General features: G+C 46.8%; 2 protein-coding genes across 3 annotated transcripts in view; both read right to left on the minus strand.

Annotated features, from left to right (window-relative positions):
- Positions 1-3,097, minus strand: part of PLEKHG5 (pleckstrin homology and RhoGEF domain containing G5) — a 98,438-nt gene extending 95,341 nt beyond the window's left edge. The window contains exon 1 of the mRNA XM_035117805.2: positions 2,651-3,097. Coding sequence (XP_034973696.2) covers positions 2,651-2,717 — 67 coding nt within the window. The 5' untranslated portion in view covers positions 2,718-3,097. The remainder of the gene's footprint in view (positions 1-2,650) is intronic.
- Positions 3,098-6,695: 3,598 nt separating this feature from the next.
- NOL9 (nucleolar protein 9) lies at positions 6,696-18,032 on the minus strand. 2 transcript variants are annotated; one of them, XM_035120201.2, is made up of 12 exons: positions 17,736-18,032; positions 16,382-16,604; positions 15,373-15,500; positions 14,384-14,516; positions 13,942-14,038; positions 13,288-13,385; positions 11,870-12,031; positions 9,493-9,784; positions 8,812-8,923; positions 8,122-8,299; positions 7,309-7,442; positions 6,696-7,003 (listed from the first exon to the last, which is right to left on the minus strand). In XM_035120201.2, the coding sequence occupies exons 1-12, from the start codon at positions 18,006-18,008 to the stop codon at positions 6,887-6,889; spliced, it is 1,947 nt and encodes a 648-aa protein (XP_034976092.2). In that variant the 5' UTR covers positions 18,009-18,032; the 3' UTR covers positions 6,696-6,886. The 2 variants fall into 2 exon arrangements, with proteins under 2 accessions (XP_034976092.2, XP_034976091.2); XM_035120200.2 differs by having other exon boundaries at positions 14,384-14,522.
- Between the last annotated feature and the right edge of the window lie 847 nt (positions 18,033-18,879).

Below are 18,879 nucleotides of genomic sequence, written 5' to 3' on the forward strand. Positions count from 1 at the left end.
ACAGAAGCTCTACCACTATAATCAGGAAAACTAAGGGAATTTCCCCCATGACTGAATGCAGCCCTTGGCGGAGAAAGATGCTCTTGAGACGTTCCCTGGCATCTCAAAATGGGGAGAAGTTGCCTCTTGCTTTTGCCCTGGGTTCACCAGTGCAAGAGGAGGGGGGTATGCCAGCTTAGTTCCCTCCCTTGATCACCAACATTTCTTGGGTCTGAGAGAAGAAGGCAGTGGGTAGAGAGAGGAGGAGGAGGAGGAGGAGGAGGAGGAGGAGGAGGAGGAGGAGGAGGAGGAGGAGGAGGAGGAGGAGGAGGAGGAGGAGAAGAAGAAGAAGAAGAAGAAGAAGAAGAAGAAGAAGAAGAAGAAGAAGAAGAAGAAGAAGAAGAAGAAGAAGAAGAAGAAGAAGAAGAAGAAGAAAACAGCTAATGAAAACATTTAAGGACTGCTTCATTCCTGAGAGGCACAAAAATGAGCAGCATTTCCCTATAATAGGGAAGGAAACGATTTTGGGAGAATAAAGCGGGCAGGGTGAACCCTTTTCCAGCTGGCTAATTTATCAGTGTCTCCTTTGCTTATTTTAATAGAGGGGGGGGAATGCTCAGAACAGTTTGTTTTGTCTGTCCTAGTTGCCAAAGAGGTAGCCAGGGTTATAAAATCACCAGTTCTCTCCCACTTCTGGCTCAGAATTGCTGCATTATCAAAAGCCACATACTTGGTTTCCTACGTAAAGGGGTCATCTGGACCCCTGGGGTATTGAACTTGACAGGCCCAGTGCTAAATAGGGTGGCTGCATTCTTGGGAGTTACGGGGATCTCAGCAGAGTCTATAGTTTTCATTGGCCGCTGTACACTGTTGTTTGTCCAGAGCAAGGGCTGGAGGGCTAGCGAGATAAGCTTGCCACTGGCCTGCCCAAGCAGAAACCCAGGCAAAGGGCTCTTTAGCCCTCTCCCCTCCAGTGGGAAAAGGAACTGATTTTGGCCACAACTTTCGTCTTAGGAACACAGGATGAGTAAAGGAGGGACCCATGATAGAGGTGTATAAAATTAAGACACGAGGTGGGGAAAATGAACAGAGTTTTTCTTCCTCTCTAATACTACTAGAACCCTGCAGGGTCATCTGAGGAAGATGAATATTCAGGGCAACATGAAGTACCACCAACTTGGACGGCTTTATTAAGGTGATTACACAAATACCTGAGGGATGGGGCTATCAAAGGCTAGTCAAAAATGCCCTATGCTTCCTCCAGGGCAGGGGGCGGAATACCCGTGAATACCGCAAATGAGGAGTCTGCTGTTACACTCAGGCTTGCAGGCTTTCCAGAATCATGTTTGGCCACAGTGTAAGAGAGGATGGATGCTGGACAGCTAGGCCTTTGGACGGGTCCCAAAGCATATTGCTACAGGTTTAGAGGGGTCAGTCTGTATGATATCCATGCGCCCCTTCCAAACCTGTGATCCTGTATAGGTGAGGCTAGAATCTATAAGAGGAAAACAGCCCGACCCGATTCATTGTTAAGGCAAAGATTAAGTCCTGCCATTTATATTAGAAAGAGGTTGTTCTGCTGTCATAAAGACAAATGGGGACAAGCTCCATCACCTAGCTGGAAGTGACATCACCTTGTAAGGTAGAAGAACAAGAGACAAGAGGTTGTGTTTTTTTGGCTGTGCTGTAAGCTGGAGATGCAGAGGCATATGCCTTGCTCTGTGCTTGACCCAAATGGGGACCCTAATGGGGAAGCAAGATCTGTTTGGGGGTTAATGCTGTGAGCCCCTCCATCCTATGCTCGGGATGTAAAGGGTAAAGGGACCCCTGACCATTAGGTTCAGTCGCAGACAACTCTGGGGATGCGGCGCTTATCTCGCTTTACTGGCCGAGAGAGCCAGCGTACAGCTTCTGGGTCATGTGGCCAGCATGACTAAGCCGCTTCTGGCAAACCAGAGCAGCGCATGGAAATGCCGTTTACCTTCCCGCAGGAGCGGTAACTATTTATCTACTTGCACTGCGTGCTTTCGAACTGCTAGGTGGGCAGGAGCAGGGACCAAGCAACGGGAGCTCACCCAGTCGCGGGAATTCGAACCACCCACCTTCTGATTGGCAAGCCCTAGGCTCTGTAGTTTAACCCACAGCGCCACCCGCGCCCCTCCCTTGCTCAGGTTGTAAATATGTGCAAATAAAACCATACATCCTAATGACACCAGTCTCTGTTGACCTTCATGCCAAGGAAACCGAACCCTGGGTAAGCATAGGCACCCCTAGAGTCTCTCACTGCTCCGTTTGGGGTCCAAGAAGCTATATCATAATCTGCAAGGAACTCAAGGCACTTTTAAACTATGGCACTGTGCCCCTTTGTGAATGTTAGTGATGTGGCATACATGGCAGAAGAAAACCCGAACTGGCATTAATGAACTCAAGGGGTAGCCCGGATAGATGAGACAAAAGGCCCCATGGAGCCCCACAACCCATTTCCTGCAGGGGCCACCAAGATATCTTACTAAAACTCACCAGCCAGGCATGAAAGGAAGAGCCTGAACATGGAAGACCCATTCCAGGCTGCAGAGACCTTACAGTCACAAAACAAAAGGCTGCAGCTAACTGCCCCAAAGCGGCAGATCTCCCCCCACCCCAAGCCTATTTCATGACTGTTAGCACTTACTTGTTCCCAAGCGCAGGTTGAGCCAGGTGCGAGGGGGGGAGCCATACTTGGTCAGGACAGAGTTCATCCCCTTGCCTCTCGCGGAGCCAGAGTCCCAGGGGGCGCAGTGTGTGAGTGGGCAGACAGCAGGCCAGAGAGCAGAAGCAGTCACAGCACCACAAAGCGAAGAGATCAAAACAGAAAGGGGCTCAGCGCTGCTCTGCACCCTTCAGGAAGGGAGCGAGAAAGCCCTGGTGCTCGGCAGCCAGACTCCCGCTAAAGCTTTTCCACTCGGACGGAGAGAGCAAAGTATGCGCCTCTTGGCCTCCTCCACGTTTCTTTCTTTCCAGAGCCGAGAGCCTCCCTTGGGCGTTGTATATTTTACCACCAGCTTCCTAGGGTTGTCCCGTTTCATGTGCCTTCACCGTCTGGATTCCCGCTTCTGGGCCTTCCCCCTTCCTGGCAGGCGGCCACCCACCTCCACCCCCACCGAAAACGAACTCGGCAACCAAGCCGTCTCTCCAGCCTTGGCGCCCACCAGGTGGGGGGAGAACTTCCAAAGCGTTATTCCACGGCTCAGCTTTGCTATTCCTCCGAGCCTGCCCGGTTTATTTTATTGCACTGGGTTTAGCTCTCTCTCTCTCTCTTACCCACAACCCGCCATGCAAACAAATCAGCCAGCGAAGCAAAGTCCCTTAGAAAAGCTCAAGGCACAGGCCACTGAGCATCAGGCAGGCAGGGCCGGTTGCTACAGCAACCAGCTACTCAGAACCAACTAAGGGAAGCACCACCGCACCCCTTATTCCATCTCCCACCCCCCACCCCGGTGCCCGATTATTTCAGATTCAAAGGCTTGTGCAGCTTGTTCCACAGGCAGAGGGGTGCCTGCCTTTTGCCTATGGACATCTGTGCTTTCCTGTCTCTGATAAGATACTGTACATTTAAAACTTTGGCTGCCTGAGTCCCTGATATTTCATGTGATTTCCAACCCCCTCCCCACCCGTCTAAAGCACTGCACAGATGGCGTCCATATTTACCCTAGCCACTGTTCAGGGTAGATTGTCAGCCAAAGCTTTTCCTGTGCAGCCAGACTTGGCCATATGGGGAGAATTAAGAACACATTAAGCTAACACTTTAACTCTTTCGGCTGCCAACAGCATGACGTATACAGGCCTCAGCCAATGAGAACGTCCCGGCTTGCGAACCCAAACACAAAGCCCTCCCATTTCAAGAAAACAAAAACTAGTAAAGTTCATCTTTTCCCCGTAGGTTGCTCTCGCACAAAAAGGAATAGTTAAATGGGGACGGAGGAGTGGATTTCCTGGGGTCTCTCTGGATTACTTAAAAGTGGCTTTAAGGTAGCTGTCTGTAGACGAATAGTAAATTCTCCCACCCCAAGATCTGAGCTGGGAAAATTTATAAATGGAATACATAAGATGCAGTTTCACATAGAATGTATTGAACAGGAAAAGCAGCAATTCCAGGACACTCTGTTACCAATCTTAAGGCAGGCAGTACAAAATAATTTTCTATCGGCAGAACTTCAAATTGGGAGACGGCAGCAGAAAACAGCTGGATTGCAATTCGTCAAGAGGTCATAGGCTATCAGCTTGTGAACCAAATCAGGATGAAGGGTTGAAGCCATACTGCCAAGTAGACCTATTGGAATTAATCGACATGGCTAACATTATGGCTGTTGATGTCAATGGGTTTACTCCGACTAGAACTTAGCTGGATACAACCCAAAAGGGTGTTTGTTTTTATCACTACACTTCATGTGTCAATTAACTTATCAATCACCAGGGTTTATCTGCTGTCACCAGAGATGAAGGGGGAAATTGCACTTTAATGAGAAACAGCTTAATTTGCACCATGAAAGCTGCACTTCTCCAAATTTTTCAGTTTGCAGTTTTCCAAACAATATGAACAAAAATGTATATATCTTAGGGGGAAATGTGTGTATTAAAAAGCATATACTAGTGAAAATTACATTCACAAATGGTATCAGGGAAACAGTTTGCAAAAGTCAAAACCACAAACAAATATGACTTTACTAGAAGAAATCTGCACTAAAATGCTGATGAATTTTCATGAGGATCTTTAAAAATAATAATTAAAAAACAACTGCTGAAGAAATGTGGAGAAGTGAATTTAACACTTGGGGGGGGATAAGAAACTTTCAACAGAAATTGACGTTTATGCCCATCATCAATGTAATTTCCTTTTATCACTGACTTGTTTCACATTTCATTCCTCTCTGACCTAACTTCCTTCCATTCCCCCACCTGCCCATATGCTACACATATGCCTTTCAATTTAGGCATCTGAGGAAGCACACCCTGTTGCATGCAAGCTTGAGCCATGATAGATCAGTGCTCAAAATCATAGATCAGTGCTAGAAACCATTGTTCTAGGTGCATTCTGCGGCAGAGAATTTCATTAGCACGAGTAGTTCCTGAGCTCTGGGTGAAGTATTGCACCTAAGATTTCAGATTAAAAACAGCAGAGTGGAAGGAAAGGAGGAGATCTTTCTGCCTCTCCACTTCTAGCTATTCTCTGAAGACTAGGGAAGAGACCCTTTTAAGAATATTAGGGAGGTGGGCAGGGGAAGGACTAGACCATATGAAAAATGAACATAATATTTTAGCTGCAGTTCATTCATTTTCAGCCTTGCATTCATGTTATATAAAAAAAATGTGGGCCTAGACATTCCGTTGCTGCACCCATAACCTAGGTTGAAGGTGCCATTTAGCTCCTAGCTTTCGTATCTCAGTTTCTAACACTCTAATAGATTTATTGGTACTTAAGCTGCAACAAGACTCTTCATTTCGCATCATACGGGATCCAGAATCAGGGCTTTCCAGAGGGTTTGTCTTGAAGACTAGCAGATTTATTGTAGGCTAAGCTTTCACAGATTAGAGCCCATGTTATCAGAGGAATGAATATGCTCTAGTCAAAAGTGGATGACAACATAAATTTAATAAATAATAATGCTGCTGCTGTTGAGTCCTCTGCATCCTATTATCATTGGCCTTTGGCTAATGCAACAACATCTGAAAAACTGCAAGTTCCTCATCCCTATCCAAAAGGTATACATTAAGAGGACTGCATCCAGCTGTGCATTGATGCCTGTTCACACAAAGGCCAACTTCTTGACCAAAATCTAGGATTTCAAAACGGCAAGTTCAAGAACCAGAGGACTTTAGATAAGTCGATCAGGCAGCTTGAGGAACATAATCTCTACCACATTTCATCTGCAGCTAGCTCCTTAAAACCATTAGATTAGAAAAATCAAAGTAGCTTGTGTGAGGCATAGTTCCCTGGCCCAAAGGATGAGAACTGAAATGAGACTAAATCGCTAGATCTTAAGAGAGAAAAACAGAGACTAGGATGGACTACAAGTCTCAATGGCTCCAGCAAGCATGGGTGTGCTGGCTGGGGCTGATGGGAATTGTAGTCCAAAACAACCAAAGGAACCCAGGTAGGCAAAGGATGTTAAACACTCTGAAAAAAGCCAAGCTGACTCAGCAGTAGATCCCTTTCCTGCAGTGCAGCTTTGGATCAATAGAGTCTCTGGCCTGAGCCAAGCATTGCTTAAATGAAAATAGCCTGGCTCCCTTGAATCTTCTCCAAATACAATAAGGGACTCAAAAGCAGCGGCAGCAGCTACAGCATCTTCAGGAAGCCAGGTACTCTGTGCCAAGAGTCCTCTCAGCATGGAGCTGTTTAGTAAAAGGCTGTTGAGGCTGCACCCAGAACATTCAAGCCCACTGCACTGCAGGAGCGATATAGCTCCCTCTGCAGGCAGCAACTGCAGCCTGGTCATTTCTTGTCTGAAACCAGATACTCACCACCACCACATCTTTGGTAGCCTAAGCCAAATTTCACAAAAAAGAGAGGAACAGTAAATACCAAATTGTTGCAGACTCTTGAAAACTGAAACACATGCCAGCACATGACAACAAGAGTGATGATGGAACAGCAAAGAAGCATCATTTCACCCACACTCAGAAGGGCCACTGTTTGGTGAATCCTGCACCAAGGACCTAAAGTAATGTGGCAAAAAGGCAATTTATATCAAAAGTTTAATTTTTTCAGGATGCAAAGAAAACACACAAATGAATAAAACATGATAGTGGATCAGCATGACACTCTCAGCTGTGAAAATTGTAACTGGTCTCCTGTGGAAGGTCCCTTGAGAACATGCCATGTCTCCTGAGCTGATCAGTTCCTGCAGAGGAGGATTTAGATTGGAGTTCATGGCTGCATATGTTCTCTCCTCTTGAGATGCTTTTTCAATTTCAATTTCCCAGCACCTGAAATGTCATAGCTATACTCCGACGTGACATAGGGTATCTCCCCTTCAATCCCCACCTGACAAAGAAAAGACGGTGTTATAGGACAGCTTTTGTCTCACACACACACACAGCAAATACCAGCAAAAGATTCACTGGGTTTAAAAAACAAAACACCAGACATATCTATCAGACTATCAAGTTTTAAGGCTAATAGGACACGAGGAGCAGAGTGAGCATTACCCTGTCTGAATTTGTGAACCGTGGAAAGAAATGGGGGGGGAGGGTGAGAAATTGCTTTCTCCCTCTGAATATTAAATCTCAGATTCTCCAATAGCTCTGGCTGGCAGTAGGTTCACGATAAATAGAAGGAAGAGTCCTTACTTGGTTCAGGAAGATGCAATTAGGAATAGGGATACTTCCAATCAGTAAGCAATTCACAAATCGCAAGTTCTGTGGCGCTACTGGTGTCAGAATGTGGTACAGCTTCTTGTCTGTGTCCACCCCTCGGACAATTCCTGTAGAAAGAGGCATAGAAGAACCAGCCTTGAGTATTCTGGAACCACTTAGCAGGCTGGCACAACTAAGGTTACCACTGGATGTTTTAGCAACATTCTGCAAATATCTAGACACCTACTTCAGGGCTAAAGAGCAATCATGAGTTGGTTTTTAATCACAATATTTTAGTTCATATTCATCTGCTGCTGCTTTGGTTTTTCTTTTCTTTTTTTTAACCGGTGTTTATTTTCATTACATAGCGTATATATTTTTTTAGAAAAAAAAATCCAAATAGTGCAAATTGCCCTCAGAAACATCAATATATAATTTCACTGGAATGAATATTTGGAGCACTTTGGGGGCAGAGCACATGAGCCAGACAGTGGAAGCCAACCCACATAGCTTAGCAAGAGGGGATGCTGCTTCTTACAAGCAAAAGGGGGGGGATTTGTCTGTGTAGTCCTGGATCACCTGCCCTGGCTAGACAAGGCCCTCCCTCCCAAGGGGAAGGGAAGTATACATTTTGGCTATCTACCAAGGTCAGCTGAAGTCTGTGGATTCCTGCCCCTTTTGACTCTGAACAGTTCCCAGTGGAAAGGGTAAGCACTCCCACTATCATGGACAGTTTTCATTTTACAAAAGATTAAGGATTTAGGATGGGGCAGGAAGAGAGGGGTGCTACAAATGCAAGACACTTACCAAAGCCCAGGCAATTGCAGATGGGGGTGTGCGTCAACAAGACTGGCCCGTCTGCGTTACACGGCACCTGATCTGGCACTTGGCAGAGGCCAACCCAGCTGGCATTGACAGAATACAAGATGTGGGCAGGAGCGACATCTGTGTGTATGACTCTGAGGGCGACGGCATTGAAAGGTACCTGAGAAACAAAAAACAAGAGTGTAAACTCAACCAGCAATTTGCTTTGTTTCAGTTATACAAATTCATGTGGGCTACATCTGCTAATGACTGCTTGGCATCACCAGGCAGGAATGGAATTCATGTTTATTTATACAGAAGAATACCTCTGGATGCCAAATCCTGGGGACAAGCTACTGGGAATACTTGAGGGAGAAGGTGGGAGAGCTCTGCGACAAAGTATATACTCTGCACATGCAAGATACTTCACATCTTCAAAGTTCAAAAGGGTGTCAGGAAGCCAGGCTGGAAAAAGACTTCTGCTTGAGACCTTGGGGAGCTGCTGCCTGCCAGAGAAAACAGTGCCAGGCTGGATGGACTGAAAGCAGCCTGGGCTGAAAGAGCAGGACAGAGAGAATCCTCCAAAGGTCTTTAGGGTAACAATTCCCAAGTGGTAACTGCATCTTGGCTGCTTACACAAAGCCTCTGTAATGACAATACTAACACATAGCTCTGCTGCATAGGCACATTTACCTGATAGGGTATCAGGCTGTGTAAAGGAAACACAGATTCCACGTCTGAGGGCTGCAACTGGCCTAAGTACGCCAAGATTGCCATGTCTCGTAGGACACTGCTGTGGGTGCGTCTAGAGGAGCAAAATGAGAAATAGGTCAGAGACTGGTTGGGAAGCACACTCTCTGGCCAGCCTTACGAGGGGGAAGGAGGGGAGGGACATTGGACTGAAGGGGAGAACAGCAGCGTAAAGGAGGGCTGCAGAATAGAAAAGAGAAGTGGCCACATAAATGGGGTTGGGAAGGTGAAAAGTGAGTTTTGTAGGTGCATGGGATGGGAAGAGGAAACTCTAGGAAGTTAATATGGTGGGGGTTGACAAGCGGAGCAAGAAGGGAGGCAGAAACCCCAGTCCCACTAGTGTCACACACACAAAAAAATAGTATTTAAAATGCCACAATAATCTTTTGCTGTTATTTCAAGAACACTATTAGCCAATAGTTTGCTAGTGACCTGCTTGTAATATACATTACAAGACCAACAGGAAGGGATGCAGACAGAGTGGGTCAAGGACTCCCAAAGGCAACCAGAGGTGCCAGCGAAGTGAGGCTAGCTAGTCATGGAAAGGCCTTAAAGTATCACCTTACCCTGTCCTGCTCTCCACCCCACCCACCCCATCCCCACATGCCATTGCGTGGCACTTACCCAGTGCCAGCGTTCCCTGCTCCTGGGAACTCTGGCTGGACACACAGCAGCTGATGGCCAGGATGTGGAGGGTGGAAGCCTGCTTGGGCCAAGCCCTGCTGCCCTGAATCCTCCATCTCATTCAGGCTCTTGCGCCGGAGGAGTGCTTTGCCTCTTGTGTGCAGGCCAGCAGTGCAATGGATATACTCTGGGGATAGCTGAGGCATGTCCCTGAAGTCTTCCGCACTAATCTGAATGATGTGACTAGGCGCCAGCAGCCGAATTATGTCAATCAAAAGGAGCAATCCGGCACCTTTGAACCAGGGAACAAAACAAGAGCATGTCTGAACAGGGCAGGAATGTGGGCATTCAACGAAAAGGACGGAACACATGTTATAGGGTGCAAAATGAAGCTGCTGCATCAAACGAGAGCGCATCATTTCAGGCCTCTGTAGCTGCTGAGCCAGAGGGAGAAAGAGAAAAAGGTTTTGCAGGGCACCCAAGTCCACCTGATTCAAACACTTCTGCAATTTCAGCAGGCTTTGCCTCCATGGTCACAATTTTTATGGCCATTAAGAGAGAGCAGCTTGGGTCCTTCTTAAAGGAATGCACACACATCCTGCACTCTCATAGCTCAAGGCATGAGTTCCCTGCATAGCTCCTTCTTCCCAACTTTCAGTACCTTGTGTCTTCCACCTGCCATTCCTAACCTTTGAAACATATCTGACATTCTAATGAAATCTGAAGCTTAGAACCAGAATTACATGAATATACTTGACGATATAAAGAAAAGAACATATCAGTTGGCCAGAGACAACCTCATATTCCCTCTCTGCCAGTCAGTTTTGGTACTGCAATTCCAAACAAGCACAGAAAATGCTGACTTTGCAAACAAAAACAGAAATACCAAACTGAGCATAGATTCCAGAAGAGAAGGGATATTGTATTAAAGCAACTGAAGACTTTGCTTCCCCACCCCCCACTGTGCACTTTGCTGAGATCTTTACAGAAGGGCAGATGCCAACTTCCCTTCAAGCACGGTTCTAGCCTTGCTGGATTCCCAGTGCTGCCTCTGCAGCCATGTTCCAAAAATGGTGAGGTCCCCAGAGCCAGAAGCTGAGGGTTTGGGAGATGCACAGAGTCAAGGGTTCTATGCAGAGTAGACGCATTGAAATTAATGGGTCAAAGTTAGCCATGTCCACTAAATTCAATGGGTCTACTCTGAATAGCAATAACATTGGCTACCAGTACCCTGGACAGCTTAGGCTTCTAGAAGCAGAGTAAGCAAGAGATATATCAACTGACTAGTATCTTGAAGCCCGTTAAAATAACGGGTGCTAGAGCAGACCTGTTGCTCTAGCAACCTCGGGGACATTCGTAGAGGTGATGAAAAGATGCGGTGATGGTGGTGGCTTATAGGTTTATCAATGGCACTGGCAGAGGAAAGGGGGGCAGAGTAGTGGCCTGCAAAGGGTGCCACAGGGCTGCAGAGTGAGAGGGGCACTTCCCTGCTGCACTGCTCTTCCTTTCTCCCCTGCCTTGCCTTCCCTCTCCGCCGGTGGGAGAGCGTGAGCTTGTGCCTGTGCTGCCGCCCCCTGAACCCACTCATCGCCCTTGCAGCCACCGCAGGGAGGCAGAAGCAGGCGAGAGGGAAGGACAGTCGGAGCGGAGGGAGGACCGTGGAAGAGGACGGGGCTCCCTGATGAGGGACAGGGAGAGGGGTGGCAAAAGCCCCAAGTACGCCACTGATCAGTGGGCGACTACATGCAACCTCCATTGCGAAGCAGCAGCTGCCTTGGACCCCTCATTGTGCCCCTTGAGCTCAGCATCGTCTTATAGGACTGAAGGGACCCCGACCGAAAGGAGAATCTTTTTCTCTCTCGCTCGCTCTCAGCCTCTCTCAGCAGCCGCAGCTGCCCCCTCCGCACCGACTCCTCCGCATGGGGCTTGTCCGGGCTGGCGCCTCCTCAACCGCCGCCTCCTGCTCCTCCTCCCTCGCTTGCTCGCGGGTCTCTAAGGCAGGCAGGGGCAGCGCTGCTGCTGGAGGCTGCCGCCACACGGACCCATCTTCCACCTTCACCTCAGGTCGCCGCTACTGCCCCGGTAGGGAAACGGTAGGCAGAGCGGTTGGGGGGGGGGAGCGTGCGTGTGCGTCCAGTCTCTGCATCCAATCCCTGTGTCCGTGGGGCACATGTGCAGTAGCACAAACCCAGGGACACAGGGAATCTGGATGCAGAGACACTTGCACTTTATTATATAGGATAAGGCCAGGTAAGAAAGTGTTTGAGAGATGGGCCTCAGTGACAGTCGCCACATCCCCACCTTCGTCGCCTTGGACCAACATAGGATCTCAAACTTGCGCCCAGTTGACCCCACAGCAGAAGTCACATAGCCTTACCTTTCACCCATCCCATTGTGTTGATGACCAGAGGAACGTCTCTCTCGCAGGCACTGAACACGTATTTCAGCGTGTCAATGTATCTTTCAGTGTCCTGCTCACAACTGGTTGCCCCAAAGTAAACCATTTTGCGAGGTGTACGCTGGTGAGTGAACGGTGGACCTAAAAGGGGAGAAGAAATTGACAGAACTGCACATATTCAAAAGAGCTGCAACAGCACTTTATCCACCCAACGGGGTGGTGGGGGTGCAGAAAGTAATTGACCTTTCTCCCTATACACAACCTCTAATGGGAAAGCAGGTCATTGCTCCAGTTTGGTTTTGATGCCTTTGGAAAGGCGGGTGCTCCAAGAAGAGCTCCACTCACACCAGGAAGTAAATTCTGTGTGGGGCTTCCTTTGAGCTTGATCCCAAAACTGCTGTTAGCACAGAATGCTGCAGCATGGTTTCTGATGGGAGTGAGACCCTGTCAGCATAAAACAGCACGTAACAAATCAGAGATGTGCCTTGGCTGTCAATCTGCTCCAAGGCCAAATTCAAGAAATTATTATTACTATTACAAAGTGCATAAAGTTGGGACCAGTTTACTTGCAGGATCAGTTTACCCCACATACAGGTGAAACTCGGAAAATTAGAATATCGTCGAAGAGTGCATTTATTTCAGTAATGCAACTTATTATTATTATTTTTTATTTTAATTTTTAGAAAATGCTTTCTTTTGGAAATTCCACAGTAATGAAACAAATAGTTACAATAATACAAAAATAAACACTGCTATTACATTTCATTAATTCCATTCCATTTATAATTGACCTGCCTAACGACAAATAATTACAATTACAACAACAAAAAAGGCTTGGCATATCTCGCTTTGCATGTCATACATCTATCTCATATGTTGGTTTCACCTTTTAAATTGCGTTACTGAAATAAATGTACTTTTCGATGATATTCTAATTTTCCAAGTTTCACCTGTATATGCCCAGTCGGCCGCTTCAATCTGCAGATCTGACACTGTTACAAGTGCCAAATAATGCTCATTCTGCACTTGTAAGAAACTGATATTCTGACAGCATCTACACTCTGGAACCCCCTGCCTATTGACGTCAGGCAGGCACCTTCACTGCACTCTTTTAGGCGCCTGCTAAAAAATTTTTTGTTTAGGCCAGCCTGCTCACGTTCATAGTAGGTTGACATGCATTTTATTTACTTTTAGCTACTGTTGATTTTAATCATCACTGGTATAATTTACAACACCTGTCTTCAATGATAACTTTAATATTTTGTTTTATATTTCTGTAAGCCGCTTAGAGGTTTTCTTACAGTCATTTATTGTTAAATAAATAAAACAAATAAAGCCACTCAGAACAGGCGTCCAGACATTTCACATCACTCTGAAAATGCCTCCAAAGCACATACCCAGAAGCGGCTCTGTTACGTTAGTTAGGGAAACGCACCCAGGAGGCGTGAACTCTGGCTGCCCCAGATCACAGTCCAAGAATTCAATGCAGGGAAGGCTACAATTAAGAAGAGGAAAATGATATAAATGTTAACAGAATGCCTTTGACTGCCATTACTGGAAAACCCAGTCTGAAGAAAAATTTGAATATTCTGATCAGCAGCCCCCGCCCCCCCCCCCCACCTGTTCTTGTCAGCAACCAGGATGGTTTTAAGAACATCAGAAGAGTTGAGCTGGATCAGAATAGCTCATCTGATCCTGCATCCTTCTCTGACTGTGGCCATCCAGATGCCTGTGGCAAACCAGAATGCAGGACCAAGGGAGGGTACTCTCCCTTCCTGTGGTTTCCAGAAGCTGGTATTAAGAAGCATTGCAAAATCTAAGAGATACATGCTTACAGGTGCTAGGCCTTCAAAACTGGAAGCCTAGAGACTGCTTTTGCGAAAGGAACAAAGGCAGGATAGCCAGACAAGGATCAGAGAGCTGACAGCCCACAGTGGGGAGGCGATAAAACAGCACCCGCCACCCCTGACCCAAGGAAAATAGGAAAGGAGTTGGGAGAAAGAAACTCTCTCATTGCAAACAGTCATAGCAGCCTTCACTGGAGAACTCACCTGTTGAGCAAAATATTAATCAGGTATCTGTTAAAAGTTGACTTGCCAACACTTTTGGGGCCACAAACCAAGACTATAGGGCAGCCTTCATCCTCATCTGAAACACAAACACAGTATCTGAACATAACTGCCCCAGTGAAGTTACAATCTCAAATGATTATTCGAGAATAAGAACTTACACACACAACTGGCACAGCTATATGAAATCTCACAGGAGGTTAACATGACCAACATCTTTTTTCAATAAAAAAGACCAAGCAGAAACAGATTCTCCCTCCAAGCTTAGAATCAGAGAATACAGCTTGGCCCAGTTCTTTCTCTGCGGACCAAGGAGGGCCCTATTGGCTTCATTTTTATTTAACAAGCCTTCAGATACAAGCACTGCTCCATTTAGGTTACAGCTGCACTTTACCCTTGCCCACGTTAGCTTTAAGCTACTCACCTTGGCACGCTTGGACTAGCACTTCAACTGCTGACAATGTGCTTTCCGACATCAGCAGGCCACTCTTGGGGTCTTGCTTCCCAGCACCAACAGAAGCGAGCACTGTATCCTCTGGAGTGAAACTGGGAGCCTTCTGTCTCTAGGAATGAGAAGGCATTTGTCTGAAGGTGGTTTCAGCCATTTAAAAAAAGGGCAGACTAGACTGTATGGCTATTAGCAGGTATTAAGAACCCCCAACTTCAGAGGCAGCATCCCTCTGAATACTAACAGCTAGGGAATACCAGGTTCAAGGGGCATTTGGTTTCATAACTAGTTTGTGGGCTTCGCAGAGGCATCTGTGGAGAGCAGGATGCTGGATCAGATGGACTTTTGGATGAATCCACCAGGGCTCTTATTGTTCATTGAAAATTGGCCTTAGCAAGCAAGTATTTGGCTAATTAACAAACACCTAAAAAGCAGAGCTATCCATTGCCAATGAAGTGTGGAATTCAGGCCTAAGAGTAGGATAAGTTAAAAGGCCCCAAATCCAGGAAACGTTAACACAAAGGAAGGCTTGATCGCTCGGCAGAGCAACTTCATCCCCACAAGAGGCCTAAAAGGAAATCCAAGGATCTACGAAAGGATACCCAAGTCCCAGGACCAAGGCAGCTCAATTGAAATCTATGTAATTAACCCAAACAGAAATTTGATATTGACCACATAGTCAGCATTTTTCATTAGTGGGTGTCTTCAGACTTCAGCTGTGAATGCTCAAACTGTAGAGAAAGGCATGTTCTCGCATGCATCACACCCCCACCAAGTCCTTGACCTTCCCTAGTGTAATCTTGCTTTATCAGGGTCCCCCATCGCGCAGAGGGTTCTACTCAAATTCAAGAGGATTAAGTAGAGGCCCTGCTTATGGGGACTGAACACATGACCCCAGGTCTTGCAGTGTATCCTGGCCATCCTGAATCAGTTTTGCAAAAACTCGGAGGACAGAAGGAACATACCTTTGCTATGAATATGTGGGAGAAATTGGAGTAGCTGTGAATGAACCTAGTCGCTGGAGTATCCAGACGCTCCAACAAAATTATGGAACACTGAGGAATGAAGTCTTTCATCAGTTTGCATCTTGCATCTGGAAAGACAAAGGATGAAACCACAAATGAGACAGTAAGCCTCCTGCTTGGCCCTCATAATGCTTCAAGGCCATTGTGATAAGGACAGAAAATCATAATAATTGCAGTGGTTCTCCAGTGGAGTCTGCCTCAGCCTTCACATTTGCACATGAGCTTTTTCTACAGAGCACAGGGAAGCGAAGCAAACACACACAGAGCTATTCTCACAATAAGGCAGCTACTCAACTGTGGTTTACTCAGTCTTGTTCTCTGTTCCTACTATTCAACAGTTTCGGACATTAGCAGCCTGGGATTGGCCTTTATTGGCACAGCTGTCTTTTTGAGAAGTCTACAAATTCTGCATGTTTTCAATGAGGACTTAAATTTTCTGTGGCTGCTTTGTCTTAAATGTGTATTTATCGTGATTTATAAACGGCTGGTTTTTGTGTACATGTTGCATTTCTTTTAGTGTAAAATACTAAACACTGCTTGTGAAAAAGCAATATAAAATATTTCAGGTAGCAAACAAAACCACCCTGTGAACAGCATTAGGCTGAAAGAGAGAGCTGCTGGATGAGAATTTTTATTTTATTTATTTGTATTCAGCCTTTCCCTCTAACTAGACTTAGCAACAGAGAACAGCAAAATTACCTGTCTGTGGCAAAGGGCCACAGGTCAAAATCATACCCATAAAAGATATCCATTCTGCACACAGAAACACAGAAGCATTTCAAGAGATGCACATGGGTATATATAAACACACACTAGACAGCCTGTCCACAAAAGCCATTTTTCACAATCTGATCTGTGTGAGCATAAAGCACATCATATTCTTCAAACATCCCAGATCCCCCTCTCATAGGAACAACAAGTTCAGGACCCACCCTCCATTCCTACTTACCTCGGGGCACAAGGTGTGCTCGGAGGATGGACTTTGCCTCTACTTTCATTTCCTTCCCAGATTTTTCTGGCTCCTTATAAGCCACTGCTTCAATGGTGAGAGCACAATGGGAGTAGGGGGAGAAGAGTTGATACGGGGGCTGATCTGGAACGATGTTGAACCCAAACACCCGTACAGAGCCATACAGGCACGTCAGGGAACACTTGCCAGTGAATGTCAGTGCCTGACAGGTAGAAAATAACTACTGTAAATAAGCAAACTAATACCTAAATGTTGGCTGCCCCTTTTTAACATTACCCTGAGAAGTTTTCCTAGACTGTTTTTAATATTACATTTTAATGGTGTAACCCACTCTGGGGTCTCAGGGTGAATTATATCATAACCATCTGCTGGACACAGTCCTCCACGTACTGCTGGACTTCCATCATTGGCCAGCTGATGGGAAGAGATGTAGGGTCACAGAGGATGTTCTAGGAACATTAGAAATTGCCTTACACCAAGTCAGACCATTGGTCCAGCTAGATTATTACCGGTACCGTCTGCAATGACAAAGCTCTCCAAAGTTTCTGACAGGGAGTCTCGCTCAGCCCTATCTGGATACGCCACATGGGACTGAAGCGAGGACCTTCTGCATGAAAAGCAGTTAATCTATCATTGAGCTACAATCCTTCTGCTAAAATCAAAGTTAGATTCTATTCTGCATGGTTCTGAATATACGGAAGGCTTGACTGAAATATGAAGTTTAGTTATAATGACTCACTCCATTGGTCTACCACTACAGCCCTTCCATATCTACCTGCCCACTTTCCCCTGCCCCTTCTGCTACCTGGTCACACCCCCACAAAGGCACATCGTTCCTTGTACAATAAGCCCGCAACTTATGCACATTTAACGTGTGCACATTCAGAATTTCTTTAATAAAAAGATTAAAAGGGGGCAGAAAGGGGGCAGGGTTCCAGGACAAATGACTTTGGCAATCCCACCCACCATGGAACCAAATGGGTTTCGATCAGTGGTGATTTGGGCTTTAGGCGCAAACTCCGTGTAAGTTGCAGGCCTATACCGTACAGCTACCGGTATTCCCCCCAATGGCGAACCCATTGAGTTGGAGTCCATTCTCTGTATTTGCACAACCACGGATTTTGTGTTTCCTGGCCACGCCCTTTACGAGCGGCAGCACCTCGAACAGCTACGGTAGTCCAACCCCATAAAGTGGAGTCGACGAGCATTATTTGCATAAGCACGCCCCTTCTACTCCCAAGCCACGCCCTTCCCTTATTTGGTAACGCCTCCAACAGCGGGAGGGACCCACGCGCGTCCTGTATTTGCATAGCCACGCCCTCTCCGCGCTCACCTGGCCTTGAGGCAGGAGCAGAAAGGCTCTGCCTTCCTTGGCCTCGACGGCCGTCAGCATCTCTCCCATTGCCGTAGCTTCTTCGTCCGTCGGCGGCGGTTGCGATGGCTGCGCGGAGAGGAGGCCGCGGGCGTAGCGCTGCAGGGCGTCGGGCCCCCCGTGGGCCTTCTTCGCCGGCGGGGCAGGCGGATACTGCAAACCCGCTTTTCGGCGCCGGCGCCGGCTCCTCTGCCGCCGGAGGAGGCTAGCCGGGTTCAAGCGGCGGTTCGCCATTCCCACACCTAACCTCGGCGGCGGCCCGCGTCTCCAAAGCGACCGCTAGCGCGCATGCGCGTCCTTTCGCGAGCCGGGAAACGATGATAGAGACAGGAACGGGTAGAGCGGCTTCGTGTTTCGGAACGTCGTGACGTCATGTGCTTGCCTCGCAGAGATAAGGAGTGCCGAAAATTAGAGAAGCCCATCATTTAGATTTCCGGGGCAATAGACTTTTTTTGTTTGAGGTTGGAATTGAAAGGTAGCTAGGCAAATCGTGGGAGACGTTGTAAGGTTGTGTTGTGTTGTGTTGTTGTGTTTAAATGTATTTCCAGCCTTTCCACAAACGGGCTCGAGGCAGCTAACAGTAGAAACGCGATAGTGTAATAAAATACGCAATAAAAGCAAAACACAATAAAATAAAATAAACGAAGGCAAATGGCCACATAGAATTGTAGAGTTGGGAGGGACCACCAAGGGTCATCTACTCCAACCTCATTGCAATGTTGGATCCAAGAAATAATAATGGGTTTACCGTTTGAATTCGCCACCAATTGACCGCCCAGTGTCAGGTGGGACAAAGGTTAAGCACATCTCTTCATTCATTCCCTGCTGAAACTTTCCTCCTTCCCAAAGCTGTTTTTCCAGGGAAGGAAGGAAAGTGTGATGGGGTTTACACATGATGGTAATGGGCAGAGCAATGGAAATCATTGCACTCTCCCCAATACTGGGATTTCATCCAGCTGAGTTTTACTCAGAGCAGACCCACTGAAATCAATGCCACATCCATTCGTTCCAATGGGTCTATTTGGAGTATCACCAGCATTGGTAACAGCCCACTGGTTTGGTTCATTTCTACAAATATTTGTCCTGATTTTAGAGTTTTAGAATT

The sequence above is a fragment of the Zootoca vivipara genome, chromosome 6, assembly GCF_963506605.1.
Source record: "Zootoca vivipara chromosome 6, rZooViv1.1, whole genome shotgun sequence".
Classification (NCBI taxonomy): Eukaryota; Metazoa; Chordata; class Lepidosauria; order Squamata; family Lacertidae; genus Zootoca; species Zootoca vivipara.

Excerpts from the sequence above, each read along its gene's own strand:
- NOL9 (XM_035120200.2), bottom strand. The coding sequence starts at position 18,008 with ATGGCGAACCGCCGCTTGAACCCGGCTAGCCTCCTCCGGCGGCAGAGG. Across the intron at positions 14,039-14,383 it reads GCTAGTCCAAGCGTGCCAAG|ATGAGGATGAAGGCTGCCCT; the intron begins GTGAGTAGCTTA and ends TTTGTGTTTCAG. Across the intron at positions 12,032-13,287 it reads CGTAACAGAGCCGCTTCTGG|GTCCACCGTTCACTCACCAG; the intron begins GTATGTGCTTTG and ends CTCCCCTTTTAG.